The 16,334-nt window shown below is 38.8% G+C and overlaps 1 protein-coding gene and 2 non-coding genes across 3 annotated transcripts; all 3 read right to left on the reverse strand.

Moving 5' to 3' along the window:
- Positions 1-3,508: 3,508 nt before the first annotated feature.
- On the reverse strand, positions 3,509-5,741 carry LOC147929543 (uncharacterized). Its single transcript, XM_087480654.1, has 2 exons — positions 5,504-5,741; positions 3,509-3,807 (listed from the first exon to the last, which is right to left on the reverse strand). The coding sequence occupies exons 1-2, from the start codon at positions 5,739-5,741 to the stop codon at positions 3,509-3,511; spliced, it is 537 nt and encodes a 178-aa protein (XP_087336780.1).
- Positions 5,742-7,340: 1,599 nt separating this feature from the next.
- On the reverse strand, positions 7,341-7,447 carry LOC147929544 (small nucleolar RNA R71). The gene has a single exon (XR_015579047.1). It is a non-coding gene; the product is annotated as a small nucleolar RNA R71 (small nucleolar RNA).
- A 2,903-nt stretch (positions 7,448-10,350) lies between these two features.
- LOC147929545 (small nucleolar RNA R71) lies at positions 10,351-10,457 on the reverse strand. The gene has a single exon (XR_015579012.1). It is a non-coding gene; the product is annotated as a small nucleolar RNA R71 (small nucleolar RNA).
- Positions 10,458-16,334: the final 5,877 nt, after the last annotated feature.

Consider the following 16,334-nt stretch of genomic DNA (forward strand, 5'->3'; position numbering starts at 1 on the left):
TATCAAAGAACATTATTTTCTTGGTCAAAAACATGTATCCTATACTTTTAATTTAATTTAGTGGTAAGAAAACAACAACATTTTCAAAAAATCACATATAAACATTCTATGATCTTGCATTGGATTTAATAATTAAATATTTAACATCTTTAAAAACTTAGTTAAAAAAATCAATGTCAAAACCTTTCACCATTGGGTTTTGGCAGTGTGGAATCGACAATCTATAGCTCTTATCTATCGCAAGCGTAACCTATATTCTATATATATAAAAAAAATCAACTACAATACCAAATGTCACACTACCAAAGTATTCTATTTTTATTTTTTATATCATTCAATAGTTTTAGTTAATACCTACTAGTATATAATTACATTATATATTTTTCTAAGAAATACATCATAATGTCCATTACTTCAAAACATAATAATATTAAAATAGTACAATTAAATAAATTATTTTCTACATATAATATTTGAACAAATCTATTCTTTTTATCATTTATTATCTTATTTAATGTATATTTATTTTATTTTTGTTTTATTAATAAAATAAGTAAATAATATTAGGCTGTGAATAAAATCATATTAAATTGGTGTGATACTTAACATCAAACATATGTAAGAGTAACTCTAACCACAACACTAAATTTAGTGTGCCTTGGTGTATATCCTAGAGTACTTCGAGAACACCAAATAGGCCTATTAATGTATTCTTGGAGCATGTTGGGAGATTAGTTGCCAATTCAAAGAGCTCTTCTAAAGCTTGACGAAGATGTTTCTAGTATCCCAAATCTTGTTTTCATCTCCAACCACAACGCTAAATTTTAAGCTCAAAAAGAAATTTACGTTATTATAATATTAAATTCTCTTTATTTTTATTGTTTTGATAAATAGTTAATATTCTTATGATTAGTTATACCTTAAATTTATCAGTTAACTACTACACAAACGTGCTGGAAGTACACATCGAAACTATTGTAGTATTTGAGATCTTTCCTACAGAAAATTGTCTACTAAACCACAAATTTTAAAGAACATTAATTAAGCTCAGATGAAGTATAAGTATAAAGATCTGTTTTTTATATAATTGTATATTTTCACTTTAGAGAGAAAACTAAATTGACCCAAATTAAGAGTTTAATTACTAAAATAACTCATAAAATGTGAGGGTTATATGAGTTGTTTTTTTGCCTAAAATATCCTTTTTTGCTTTGTTAGTAAAAAATAAAGTCAAATTTACCCTCTTAGAAAAAAATTTAAGAAAATTAAAATATTTTCAAAAGTCTCTCGGACTAGTTGTGACAGATTTAATTGTCTATAACAGATTTATTTTTGTATGACAAATTTTTTATGACAGACTTATTTTAGAAAACAGATTTTTTAACTACAGTTATGACAGATTTATAATTGATGACAGAATTATTTTTCACGACATACTTATTTATAAAGACACCACAGACTTTACAATATATGACAGATTTGATATAATGTCTGACAGATTTATTTTACACAGTTATTTCAGATTTATTTTATTGATTAAAAATCTGTCATGTTACGACAGATTTTTCTACAGAAAAATAATTACTAGGTTGACATCTATTGATAACAGATGTGTTTTAAGTTACGACAGATTTTTTAATTTAACTAAAAATCTATCGTTTGATAACAGATTTATAACGTTTTTTAAAAATTGCTAAAATGACCTATGTGAATATCATATGTTATGACAGATTTATTTATGTTATGACAGTTTTTTTGTTTCCCTCCAAAATTCTGGTGTTTGATAACAGATTTATTAGATGTAAAATGTAAATAAAGTGACAACAAATTTATTTTAAGTTATATTTTTTCAGTAATATTGTTATTAATTATATTTTTTTATAAATCATATTATGAATCATATTTTTAAACTCATATATTTAAAGCATATTTTATACATTTTCATTTTCCTAAATCATATTAAAAAATTAACATCATATTCAAAATCATATTTTTATATATTATATTATATTTTCATAAATCTTATTTTAACATTTTTTATATACATTATTTTTTAGTTATAATTTCATACATTATACTTTTTATAAAACTTATTTAAACTATATAATCTTAAACTTCATATCTCTATACATAATATTTTTATAAACATTTTTTGAATATTGTTTTTATACATTATATTTTAAATCATATTATATTTTTATTATTATATTAAAAAATAAACATCATCTTTTTTAATCATTTTATATTTTTAATTAATCTTATTTTGAACCTTACACAAGCAAGAATACGCTCCTAGGAAGCTCCTACAACGATCCCAACTACAAAAATTTACAGGAAAAGCCTCACACTCCAAGAACTTCTCAAGAACACTCTCAAAACTCTTTCTCTCTTTCTTTCTCTACAGAAACGACCAAACCTCGGCCACAACACGACAAATCCCTTTTATACACGATTTAAGGGTTTTCTTCACCCAAGAAACAGCATAGAGCTGTCAAAATGGGCTGTCCACGTCCATTTTGATCCGTCCAACATTTTCCAATTTGATTTTGGCCAAATATTTGACCGTGTCCATTAACGTCCGATCCATTAGCGACCATCCCCACTAATGACCATATTTTTATGGGCTGTCCATGGGTGTCAATTGGACAACATATAACATATTTTGTAAAATGAGAAAAAAACACACAAATATTCAAAAACATATTTAACTTAAACTCGTCCGCACAAAACCGACTTTGCATCGACCGATGCATCCCCTAAACCGGGATTCTGGTTCGCGGATGTCACAACACGTGTTAGTTTTAACGATCAGAGATCAAAGTTAAAAACTCACCAGATCGTGACATGTGTCAATTTTAATGATTAAATATCCAAGTTAGCAACTCATCAGATAGTGACACGTGTCAGTTTTAATGATCAGAAATCATAGTTTCCAAGCTTGGTAAAACGATGCATAAGATCATTGTGATCTTATTATACTAAATTTTTTTTTGTTAATCCTAAAAGAAAAAAGATCGTAAAGATACCCTTCTATATAAGCATAGAGATGATGACATATTTTTCACCCAACAAAATAATACACTTAGCTTTGTTTTTTTTGGTAAAATTGTCTTCTTTGTTTTTATTAACCTTTTATTTGACACATCATTGTTCTTGAACAAGTCTCGAAAGCAATTTGTTTGTTGTCTAATCGAAACAACTATATAAAATTTCTAAATATTACCACGTGTTTTTGTCATCGTTTCTTTGAATTTTGTTTCGTTTCTCAATTTCATAATGCTTACTACGCAATCTTTAACTTTGAAGTGTTAACAAAGTTTCTTATGCATAATAACTAAGGTTTTTGGGATTAACAAATTTCTCATGGTGTTATTATTTTTTTGAATAAAATATAAAATTTATTCGAAAAAATCGTTTTACATCAGCGTTTGTTTAAAGGGTGTTAATTGTTTAAACTATGACTTAGAATAGAAAATAAAACAGAGTAAAAACAGAGTGAAACACAGTGTTATCTTGAAGCTAGCCACATTCCCATTGCAGCCGCATATTTGCCGTTGTTATGGGTGTAGATGGATAGCAATCTGTCTCTGATGTTCCAGTCCAGTTGTTTGAGAAGAAGAGGAGCTGGGTTTGGAGTTTCCCCTTGTCTTCTGCCATTTTGTTCCTTCCAAAGAGTGTGGATTGTGGCCTGAAAAGCGTAACGCAAGAGATACAATGTGACTGAGTCTAGTGCTGCATCTCTGAGGATAGATAGGAGGTGTCCCCATTTTGTCGAGAATCTATTGGTAACGATCTTTGCAGTGAGCCCTGTCCATATCTCCGTAGAGAAGGGACAGGGAAAAAATAGATGGTCTCTTGTTTCAAGTGAACACGGGCAAAGGGCGCAAGACGTTTGGAAATTACCGCCCCAAGATTGCATACGGTCTCCCGTCGAGAGTTTGTTCAAAGTGGCTAGCTGATAACTCTCTAATTTACATGTTTTTAGCATCCTTTTTTGTCCATATTTTGCATTGTTCATACCTCTAACTTAGCATTTTTAGGTCATTTACTGTAGGAATTCACTTTTAGAGCATTTAGGGTGTTGCATTTCTGCATTTGCATATTTTGGATGAAAATAGGTGCTAAAGAGCCAAAAATGGGGAAAAACAAGGACAACTCGAGCATGTACCCGAAGGAGCCATCGAGCTGCAAGAACAAGTCCGAACCCCAACACGATCGAGGAGGATCCAAGAGCATGAAGAGCAAACCGAAGATCCACCCGAGGAGTAACCCGACTTCACCCTTGTGTACCCCATCGAGTAGATCATCGGGCAGGTCTGGGAAGCTAGGTCAAATGGGTTTCCATATATAAACCCCCTCTTCCCCTAGCTTGCAAAGTAGCACACCGCAAACCCTCAAACCAGAGAGCGAGAGCTCTTGTGAGAGGACTGGGCGACTCAACATTTTTCTTCTTGTTTTGCATTTTTATTTTGTAGTTTTCTTAGATTTCTATCCTTTACTTTCTCTACTCTACTCTGTCTTTTAATACAATGTCATTTTCATTCATTTTGATTGCTTTGTTATTCGCTTCTATGTCCGAGTAGTGTAGTAAAGTTTCTAAGGATGGGATAGATGATTTTGTGGTCTTGATCGGTTAGGATTCTTTAGTTGATTGTAAATGATTGATAGATTTCCTTCTAGATTGGTGCTCTTAATGCTGTCAACAGACCGAAAGGTTGAGATTAGATCTAGGGCGTTTACAAATGCTACAGGCCGAAAGGAGTAGATAAAACGTATAAGTTATGAATTATTTTGACGAAAGGAAAAAAAAAAACAATTTGTTTAGCCAATGCTAGAGGTTTACTTAACTCTGAGTAACAAAATTAGATGAGTTTAAGTCTACTGACAATAATGAATCGTTCTTAATGCCTGCTTGTTCATATTGCTAGTGCGACAATGTGGTAATGTGTTCAAGGTTGATTGTTGCTAGTGCGAAAGTGTGGTGACAAGGTCTTAGAGGTTCATTGTCTAGGAAATAATTGCTTGAGGCATGTAAGGCATCCGTACTGGTCTAGAGCACTTAGGATTCGATTACCCTCATCCTTAGGAACTTTCGTATTTTATTTATTTGCATTTCTTTTACTTACTCGACTACTTACCCGATCAGATACACGATAACCTGTATCGAGTAATACCTCGAGCTGTTCATATCTCACTTGCATACTCGATCACCCCACTCGATCCTGTACTCGATTGCTTGCATCGAGTGCTTAGGTCGTGTGGTTTACTTGTTTATATTTGTTTACTTTGTTTATTTTAGGAATCATTAGAACCAAAACCTTAATTGCTTGGCTTGACTTGCATTGTTCTGATCATATCCTTCCTGCTAGCAATAAACAACCATTTGGATTGATAACCCTTTGTACTACAACTGCATAGGGGATTGATACCCTGGGTGAAAACCTGTCTATCACTAGCCAAGCAATGAAATAGTACTTGGGGGTTGCCAGAGAAAACCAAATACCCTTGACTTCTTTAGTACCCTGAGATTCCTGAAGCTGCGACCATGTCTCTTTGCTTATAAATTTCTGAGTAAAACGCCCTCCTTTCCCTTTCCATAAGATGATATCAACTTCATCAGTGACCCCCTGTATACGTATCTCTTCCAGAGCGGACTCTATTTGGTTGAGATAGTCTACAAGGTGTCTTCTTCTTCGATGGTCTAAAGCCTCCGCCACTGTGGCATATAAAGGTATCCCCATATCAATGCAACCTCGCAGACATGTAATATCCATTAAACAATCCAGGCTCGACCACTTATCATACCAAAAAGAGATACCTCTCCCACTCCTGATCTCATATTCGATATAATCTGAGGCAATGTGCCTATATTTCAAAAGTTTTCTCCACATCCAAGAGCCCGCGGCAGTGTTATCTTTGATCGACCAAAATGATCCCTTTCTCATCAAGTAGATCCATAACCACTGTGACCACAGTGAAGTCGTTGATAAGAGACGCCATATGAGTTTCAAGCAGCTAACTATATTAGCTTCTTTTAGCGAACGTAAATCGAGTCCCCCCTCCTCCTTCGAGAGACACACATCTTTTCAAGCAACCTTTGCTTTCTTTGTGTTCAGGGTTGGGCCTGACCAAAGAAATGCAGAGCAGAGGCTATCAATCTCGTTGATACAGAAATTGGGGAGGCAAAAAGCAGACATCCAGAAGTTGATGAGACCATGGAGGACTGAACTAATCAGTTGCAGACGTCCTGCATAAGATAGGTGGTGAGCTGTCCAACTGCTTACTCGATCACCCCAACAATAACCTGTATCGAGTAATACCTCGAGCTGTTCATATCTCACTTGCATACTCGATCACCCCACTCGATCCTGTACTCGATTGCTTGCATCGAGTGCTTAGGTCGTGTGGTTTACTTGTTTATATTCTTTTACTTTGTTTACTTTAGGAATCGTTAGAACTAAAACCTTAATTGCTTGGCTTGACTTGCATTATTCTGATCATATCCTTCCTGTTAGCAATACACAACCATTTGGATTGATAACCCTTTGTACTACAACTGCATAGGGGATTGATACCCTGGGTGAAAACCTGTCTATCAATTTGGCGCCGTTGCCATTTGGTTGTTTTACTTTTGCTACGTTTCGGATTTCAGCGCTTGCTAGATCAAGTTTGTTTGTTTATATTTGGTTTGGATACTGACTTGTTTGCTTTCGCATTGTTTGTTTTGAATCTCATGTACAACCCGAGCACCCACCCGACCCTTCACTCGATCACCTAGATCGAGTTGATCCTCGTGTACACACTTGGACACATACTTGTGCATGCAAACACGATCCAGAGGTAGCCATAACCTGAGTCCTTTCATCGACAACATCGACAGACCTCGGCTACTCAGACAACAACAAGTTCAACATGAACCATCAATCATTGAGGAGACGATGAATAATCAGAACGGTCCACCAGCTCCTCAAGCACAGACCAATATAGGAGCAGGAGATGCTCCATCTACTCACACTCAAAGGAATGGCATTGTGCCACCAGCTGTGCAGAACAATAATTTTGAGATCAAGAGTAGTCTTATCCAGATGATACAGAGCAATAAGTTTCATGGATTGCCAATGGAGGACCCATTGGATCATCTGGATGAATTTGATAGGCTCTGTAGACTCACTAAAATCAATGGAGTCAGTGAAGATGGATTCAAGCTCTGGCTTTTCCCATTCTCTTTGGGAGACAAAGCACGAATCTGTGAGAAATCGCTCCCTAAGGAGTCCATCACCACTTGGGAAGCGTGCAAGAAGGCGTTCCTGGACAAATTCTTCTCCAACTCCAGAACCGCAAGGCTGCGAAATGACATTTCCGGCTTTGTTCAGAGGAACAACGAAACGTTCAGTGAAGCTTGGGAACGTTTTAAGGGATACACTACTCGATGTCCACATCACGGCTTCATAATGCTTCATTGCTGAGCACACTTTACCGAGGCGTGATCCCCAAGATACGGATGTTGCTGGACACCGCAAGCCATGGTAACTTCCTCAACACAGATGTTGATGAAGGTTGGGACCTAGTTGAGAACTTGGCTCAATCTGATGGCAACTACAATGAGGAATATGATCGCTCTGTGCGATCTACAGGAGAGGAAGATGCCAAGTACAAGAGGGACATGAAAGCCCTCAATGACAAGCTCGATCAGCTCCTCAACCAGCAGAAGCATGTTCATGCTATATCAGAGGAAGAGCAGTTTCACCAACAAAATGGGGAGACTATGTGATGTTCATATAATTTACCTTGTTTTCCCTTAGTTTAATCACAACTTTTGCATCTTTTGCTATCCATTTAGGCCATTATTGTGTAGCTTTAGGACTAATCATGCATTAGAGTATAGTTGCATTGCATTTGCATCTTTTCATGCATAAACAGGTGATTTTGGAGCTTAAGGAGCATGGAAGCAATGCTGAGGAGAAGTGAAGCAATCCTGAGGAGAAAACAAGAGAGTTAAGGCTGTAGAATCAAGGTCCGGAGTCCAACTCGACCGCACCACTCGACCGTGTGCTGAGGAGGACTCGACCGAGTGGAGAATGCATGAGAGAAGCCAGCTCGACCAGCCACTCGACCGAGCACTGGTCGAGTTGACCGAGCCGTTGACTACTTTGACTTTTTGTATTTTTAGGGCTTCCATCTCACCTCCTATATAAGGCCCTTGTACCTGCAGCCACCAAGGAGCCCAGCTTTTTAGAGAGTCTAAAACCTAGTTTTCACCTTTTTTAGATTTTATTCCTTTTGCACTTTCTTTTATTTTTAGATTTTGTACTTGTTTGAGAGAGAAAGACTAGATTCTTATATTTTGTTTGTTTCATAACTTTCAAAGTATTAAGATTTCGAGTTTTATTCCTTCATCAATATTGTAGATCTCTGTTTCATCTTTCTAATGATGCAAGTTTCATTATTTTCTGGGTTTTTGACATATTTCACCATGTGTTCTTGTGAGTAGTTTGCTTAGGACCTTGAGGATGGGTTAGGCTGGGTTGATCTTGTGGTTTGTTTGATTTGGTCAAGCTTGATTGTTGTAGATCTCTTCTAGGCTAGATGATCTTAATGCTGATCCTATATCTGAGAAGGTAGGGTTTGATTTCAAGCATCTTAGCATCACACCAATGTCTAAGGAGCATAGATAAGGCTAGATCTAGAGCTTACCATTAGGCTTGCTAAGAGATTAGAAGTCTTGTTTGGTTTGAGATGTATTGCTTAATGCCTGCTTGTGTAGATTCTTTACTTTGTGAGAACAAGTCTAGAAATGCATAGGTTTGATTGTTTCTTGCCATGAGAGTGGATTAAACATGTATTAGAATAGTATGTCTAGAGATCAGCTCAATGTTTGCTTGAGATTTGTTGACCAAGTTAGATAACCACAATGATTAGCTTAGCCCATGAATCCCTCCTCAAGGCCTTCTTTGTTTATTGAAATCTTAGTCTAAATATCATTGCTTGCTTGTTGTTTGATTAGTTTCTGCATTGCTCTGTTTTTCTTGTGTTGCTCTGTTTTCACGTTTAAGTCTAGCTCGACCACGTACTCGACCTACACTCGGTCGAGTGCTGCTCGAGTTCATCCCCAGAACTTGTGTTTTTAATCTGTGATTGTCTTGTTTCATTCCTGTTTCATTTCCATTGCATTCACGTAGTTTCCTGTTCATTACTTGTCTTGCATTAGTTCATAAGCATAGTGTCTATCTCTGTTCTAGTTTCATTATAGCTTTAATTTGTCTGTTCTGTTTGCATTTAGTATCTTGTTCTAGTTGTTTTTACTTTCTGCATTTCATATCTCATTTTAGGATTGTTAGTGACAAACAATCTTTACAATTGGCTTGACTTAGACTCATATGCACATCTTAATTGTTCACAATCACTCAGATAGGATTGTCACCTCTTATACTGCAACTGCATAAGGGGAATTGAAACACCCTGACTTCTATTCATTCCATACATCATCATTCCATACATCTTTCTTTCACCACACCACAAAGAAAGTCAGTTTCAATTTGGCGTTATTGCCCATTTGAGTGTGTTTTGTGACATTTAGGATCATTATTAGTCTAAGATTAAGTTCGTTTAAACACTTGTGAAGTTACTGAACTCGAATCTTCCTTTGCTTGGCTGTTTTGTGTTTTAGGTACCACTCGACCACCTACTCGACCACCACTCGACCGCTGTGATCGAGCACTTGATCGAGCCAGAAGCCGGATCTAAATAGCCATTACTTCCCAGTCGACTCGACCACCCACTCGAACGTGTGCTCGACCGTGTACCTGTTCGAGTCTGTAGTAGAGTTTGTTGCTGCACACAAGGTCAAAAGGCAAAGACAGTCTTCAACAGCCTATTGACAACATTCACAGGCTACAAAAGGGTTTGAGACATAAACAAGGAAGAGTAGTTCAACAACAACAAGGTCAAGACATCATCGAGCAACAAGCTATCCATGAACAAAGACCAAGGCACATTGGTGCAGGAGATGCACCCAATACCCACAACCAAAGGGCTGGAATTGTGCCACCTTCAGTAGCAAACAATAACTTTGAGATCAAGAGTGGATTGATCTCAATGATCCAAGCCAACAAGTTTCATGGGTTGCCAATGGAGGATCCACTGGATCACCTTGATGAGTTTGACAGAATATGTGGACTCACTAAGATCAATGGAGTGAGTGAAGATGGATTCAAATTAAGGCTCTTCCCATTTTCTCTTGGAGACAAAGCTCACCTTTGGGAGAAGACTCTTCCTACTGGAGCTATCACCACATGGGATGCATGCAAGAAAGCTTTTCTGGCCAAGTTCTTCTCCAATGCAAGGACTGCTAGGTTGAGGAATGAAATTTCTGGGTTTGCTCAAAGGAATAATGAGAGCTTTTGTGAAGCTTGGGAGAGGTTTAAAGGATTCCAGACTCAGTGTCCTCACCATGGCTTCAACAATGAGTCACTTCTAAGCACCTTGTGTAGAGGAGTGCTTCCCAAGATAAGAATGCTTCTTGATACAGCCTCTAATGGCAACTTCCTCAACAAGAATGTGGAAGAAGGATGGGAATTGGTTGAGAATCTTGCTCAATCTAATGGCAATTATAATGAGGATTATGATAGGACAATAAGGAGCTCCTCCACTGATCAAGAGGACAAGTATAAGAAGGATTTGAAGATGGTCAATGAGAAACTTGACAAGATACTCCTCAGCCAGTCCAAGTCTATTCACTTCATTGGTGAAGAAGAAGCTCCAGTTCAAGAGGGGGAGCCTGAATTTGCTGAGTTGTGCTACATGCAAAACCAGGGAGGATTCAAAGGCTACAACCAAGGAGGTTTCAAAAACAACAATCTCTCTTATAGGAGCACCAATGTGGCCAATCCTCAAGACCAAGTGTATCCACCTCCTCAACCTCAACAACAGCAACAAAACTACATCCCCAAGCAACAACACCAAGTGTTCCAGCCCCAATTGTGTCCCCCACCAGGGTTTCAGACTAACCAAGGCCAGGAACAAGACTTAAGAGCAATGATGCAACAGTTGTTGATTGGGCAAACACAAGGCAAAATTGAGGAAGCCAAGCAGTTTGCTGAGTTGAATCAAAGGCTCACATCACAGTACAATGATCTGAACATGAAGTTTGAAGGTCTCAACTCCAGAATGAAGTATATGGAGAGCAACATTGCCTCTACTTCAGCTCCTAAACCCAACCAACTCCCTGGAAAAGCTGTTCAAAATCCAAGGGAGTTCACTGCAAAAGCCATTCATATCTCTGATGAGGAAGTCACTGAGGACAGCGAAGTCCAAGTTTGGGGGAATTCATTAGTTACTGAAGCCCCAAGTGACGTTTGTGCAAAGCAACTCGAGTCCGTTATTGCACTCGACCAGGTACTCGAACAGCCACTCGACAGAGTGCATGCTCGAGTAGTCGATCGAGTTGCAGACTCAGAAGCTGTCAAGCCTGCTAAGTACATTCCTCCTGCTTACAAGCCACCCCTTCCATTCCCAGGACGTTTCAAAGCACAAAAGATTAAGGAGCTTAGGGAAATCATTGAGAGAAAGGAGATGATGGCTAAGCAACAAGAGGAAGAGAAGGCTTTGAAGGAAGTGGTTGTGATTGAGAAAGCTGTGGTTGAGGAAGTGTTGGTCATACAAGAGATCACCATTGCTTACCAAGAAGAAGAGAGAGGACCTGCCTTGGAACAGTATGATCCATATCCTCTCTACAAAGATTTTTTGCTTGATTTGTCAAAGAAGAAGGCTGAAGCTCAAGATGAGAAGGATCTTGAGGACCTTGGAGGAGTTATCATTCCAATCAAGCTTAAGGATCCAGGTCCATTCTATCTGCCTTGCACACTTAGCTATCTTCACTACAACCAATGCCTTTGTGATTTGGGAGCTTCAACAAGTGTGATGCCATACTCCATAGCACAAAAGCTTGGGAGAACTGATTTCAAATCCACCAACCTTCATATATGTCTAGCTGATGGGTCAAACAAGGAGATAGTTGGAAGGTTGGAGAATGTTCCAGTCAAGATAGGGAAGGCAAGGGTTCACACTGATTTTGTGGTGTTGGAGATGGACAAGGAACCTGAAGATCCAATCATTCTTGGAAGCCCATTCCTAGCCACTGTTGGAGCAGTTATTGATGTCAAAGAGGGTCTTGTGACCTTGAACATTGCTGAAGATATAGCCATGAGGTTTAACATCTATAAGCCAACCAACCTTCCTACCATTGATGATCAACCTTTTACTATCAAGGACAAAGGAGGTCAAGAAGGTTCAAGTGGTGAAGCAACTCCAAAGGCTAAGCTCTCCTTTTAAGATGATTCTGTGGAAAAGCTTAAGAGGTCAGTTCAAGAGTTGACTAGTATGGTTGAGGATCTTCAAGTTAAGTTGAACAAGAGGTCCTTAAGGAAGGCAAGACCAAGGCTCAAAATCAAGAAGAAACATGGTTTGTGTGTTAAGGGTGAGGTGATCAAGGATCAACTTCACAGTGATCAAGGATCAACTTCACAGTGATCAAGAGGTTCCAGGGAGGATTTCATCACCTCTTTGGTATCTAAACAAGGTTTAAAAAGGACACCAAAGTCAAGCTTAGTGACTTTAAACAAGCTCACTAGGGAGGAAGTCCCTAAGGTATCCTTTGTAAATATGGTTTATTTTCCTTGTAGTTTTTGATGTGTTTTCTTTTATGTTTGTGTTGGACAGGCCTTTAGGTGAAAATGTAGTTGGGTAAGGAGAGATTTAGACTTGGAGAAGGAGACTCGCAAGCCCACTCGACCTACCCACGAGAGGTACTCGACCGAGCTAGGAAGGAATTGAGGCCCATTTGATCTTCAAATCGCTAGAACGATCTAGTGGAGGGAAGAACAAGAAGAAAAATTTTGAAATTTCAAAATTTAATCAAGGTGTTCGACCGTGTACAGTGGAGTGTGGGGTCGAGTGGCAGCAAAAAGCAGGTCAAAGATTCCCATTTCAAATTTGAATGGTATGGACGCTCCACCCTTGTCTCTTTGTCCCCTTAGCTTCTTTATATAGACCTTGCACGAAATTATACCTCTCACATTCTCTCATTTGCTCAAAACCATTGAATTCAAGTTTTAAAGTCTCTCTCATAGCTTATCTTTTGCTCAAGCTTAGTTCTTTCAAGTTTTTGGTTCACTAACCTATTAACTTTGAGCTTTGAGTCTATTCCCTTCAGTTCTATTTGAAAAATGTCTTCAAGAATCACTAGGAAGTCTCAACAAACCGCTGCAACCTCCATGGAACGTCATGATGCTAGCCTTGAATCAAGAGGAGAAGCTGGAAGGGCCACTCGACGCCCCACTCGATCATGCACTCGACCGAGTGGTGGTTCGAGCAGCCGGTCGAGCCAGATGCCGTGTCCAAGGAGAGAGAGAGTTGAGGAAGATCCTGAGAGGACTGAAAGTGAGGAGGAAAGGGAGTCAACTCTCAATGAGTTCATGAGGAGACACAAGGCCAAAGGGAAGAGGCCAGCAGTTGAGGTTGAACAAGAGGAGAGTGAGAATGAGAGTGAGGAAGAAAGTGAAAAAGAAGAGATAGAGGATGATGGAGAAGCTGAGTCTTGTGGGTTGTCAAAGAGGCAACTTTATGATGCTTTCATGAGAATGGAGTTCTTAGGGACTAGATATCCACACAAGGAAACCATGGAGAAGCTAGCCATTGGTGAAGATGTGGAGTATCTCTTTGAGAAGAGCAACCTAACTAAGTTTATGGGGCTTTGCATGGAGGGCTAATGTTTTGAGGCCAGTAAGGTTCTGCTGAACCAAGTGTAGCAAGGAGTTGGTGGAAATATGGGAGTTGAACAAGAAGTTTGCAATTGGAGGCAAACATTGAAGATGGAGAAGTCGATAATTTCCTATCAAGATCATTTGATCAAGTCCAGAGTTGAAGTTAATAAGGGACGGTGATTGTATAAGATAAGAAATTGGAGTTCAAGAAATTCGGGAGAGAAGCTATGCGGAGCCGAAGAAATCAGAAGAAGTTAAAGATCTACAGAGCGCAAAGTTAAAAAAAAAGGGGGCCAAGAAAAGTGTCAAGAGTAAGCTGAAGAAAGAGAAGTGTCGAGTCGAAGCATCTAAAAGAGATGAACGAGTCATGGTACGTTAAGGAGGAAGCCTTAGTACTGAAGGAGTTTGAAAATGGAGAACCAAGTGGATGCTGGAGATGAAGAAGCTTTCCCAAAAGCATTAGCCAAGGGTGTAAGCGGAACAAGTGTGGAATTGAGTAAGGCTATGGCACCAAGAGAGCCAAGGAGAAGTGAAGGAAGATTAGTTTTCCAAAAGTGTTTCAATGAAGGTATCAATGTGATGGTAATCACAAGACAAGGATACCTGTACCACGAAGTATCGACATCACAAGGAGAGACGAAGAAGACCTGAGAATTCGGGGACGAATTCGTATAAGGGGGGGGGAGAATGTAGTGACCCTCACCAAGGGGTAATTTTTAAAAATAAAAACCCCTGGCCAAAGGACTGGAAAGGACATAAAGGGAAGGCAAGGAAGGAAGATAGAAGAATTACGGAAAGAATGTCCGAGAAATTCTGGACAAATCGAGAGATGGTCAATGGTACCATGTACCATATACCGTACCAGACGTACGAGCATGTACAGACGAACACCGAACGATCAAGGACGCGTGCGGACGTGAACCAAGGATGGGAAGGAGCCCACTAAGGGAGGATTATTTTAATTAAATTGGAGTTAGTGGAGGATTATTTTAATCAAATTGGAGTTAGTGGAGGATTATTTTAATCAAATTGGAGTTAGTGGAGGACTATTTTAATCAAGGAGGAGTTAGTGGAGATTAAACAAAGTTTTAGTGGCCAAGTGTTAATGTTAAACACTCACAAGTGTTAAGCAACATGCACTAAGGAAAAAGAAATGCATCTCATGCATTGGCCACCTCCACCGCCCAAGCTCTCTATTAATAAGACTTCACCCTTCTCATTTTCGCAAAAGAATACAAGGAGAAAGGAGAGAGAGACGTCTGGAGTGAGACGCTGACGGGACGAGGAGGGACGCTGTTGCGGCCGAAGAAGGACAAGAGCGGGACGCTGTTGCGGCCGAAGAAGGACGAGAGCGGGATGCTGTCTGACGCGAAAAGAGGAAGTTGTCTGTTCCGCGGTGCAGTGAAGTCCGACCATCATCGGCTGTGTAGGGTGAGTTCTGCGGTAATTGTGTTTAGGGACTGCATAGATCTTTAGATCTTTGCATGTACCCTTTTGCTTGTTGCATTTATACTAGATTCATGATAGAATCAGTTTAAAGTTGATGCATGCGAAATATGGTAGGATTCATGTTAAGGGAACATCGAATTGGAGCTAAGAATCACCATGCAAGATGAATTTGGATCATTTTAAGTAAAATTGGAACGCTTAAAAGTTGGTTAAGAGGATTGCATGCATGTTGAGATTTAGCGAATTTACTAGCAATATCTCTTGCTTAAAACCGGTTGCATGCATGATTAAATTGGGAAGTTTGTTAGCAATTTTTATTGCGTAAAATCGGATGAGGTTAGCTTGCATGCTTAATTGGACTTAAAGGATTTAAATGGGTTAAATCGCTTAAAATGGATTGCATTCGTAATCGAACTTGTTGCATTAATATGCTTAAGTGGTTTAAATGGATTGCATGCTTGTAAAACAATCTAAGTCGCATGAATTGTTATTCTATTGCTTGTTGATTGTTGCATGTTTTCTTGCTTGTGTTGCTTGATTTTCTTGCTTGATTGGTTGGTTTATTTTAGCGAAGTCTCTTGAATTTGTTTCTCGAGTCCTATCTAGAAATAAGTGTCGATCTTCTGTTCCAAATGCGGTTCTGTCTCGCGAGAGTTCCTGATGACCACTCGTGCGGGACAATGTCACGGCTAGCTAGCTACTAGCGTGACCGTTACATGACGATGTAACCTTTGGGGGCTCATGCTGGTTACCTTTATGGTTTCAGCATGGGAAGTGTTGTGGAATGGAACAGATTATCGAGGGCCCATAGGTGAAGGAGTCTAGGGTATTTCAAGCGTCCCTTGTTTTATTCTAGTCGTCCTTGCAAGTCGTGTAAGAGTTAAGAGTCTATTGTGTCCAAGTGAGCATGCCTATGAGCAGTCCTTGTACCTCTAGTCATCTTTCTCTGTGTTTAGCGAGTATAGTTCGTCCGAGTAGAGTCGTGTCGTTCTAATTTCTCTCGCTTGTTTGTTATTTGTTGCTTCTGCTTTGTTTCTGTTGCGTTACTTTGATTACTTGCTTGCTAATTTGCCTTGCTTATTTTATTTGCTTGCTGGGGTAGTCGGGTTGGGAAGTAGAATCCTG

This window comes from Camelina sativa, chromosome 13 (assembly GCF_030686135.1).
Source record: "Camelina sativa cultivar CO46 ecotype springtype chromosome 13, ASM3068613v1".
Taxonomy (NCBI): domain Eukaryota; kingdom Viridiplantae; phylum Streptophyta; class Magnoliopsida; order Brassicales; family Brassicaceae; genus Camelina; species Camelina sativa.

What these genes read in the sequence shown, in the direction of transcription:
- LOC147929543 (XM_087480654.1), bottom strand. Translation starts at nt 5,741, where the DNA reads ATGGGGATACCTTTATATGCCACAGTGGCGGAGGCTTTAGACCATCGA. An exon ending in GGGTACTAAAGAAGTCAAGG is followed by an intron (nt 3,808 to 5,503) that starts GTATTTGGTTTT and finishes AGATATGGACAG; the next exon opens with GGCTCACTGCAAAGATCGTT.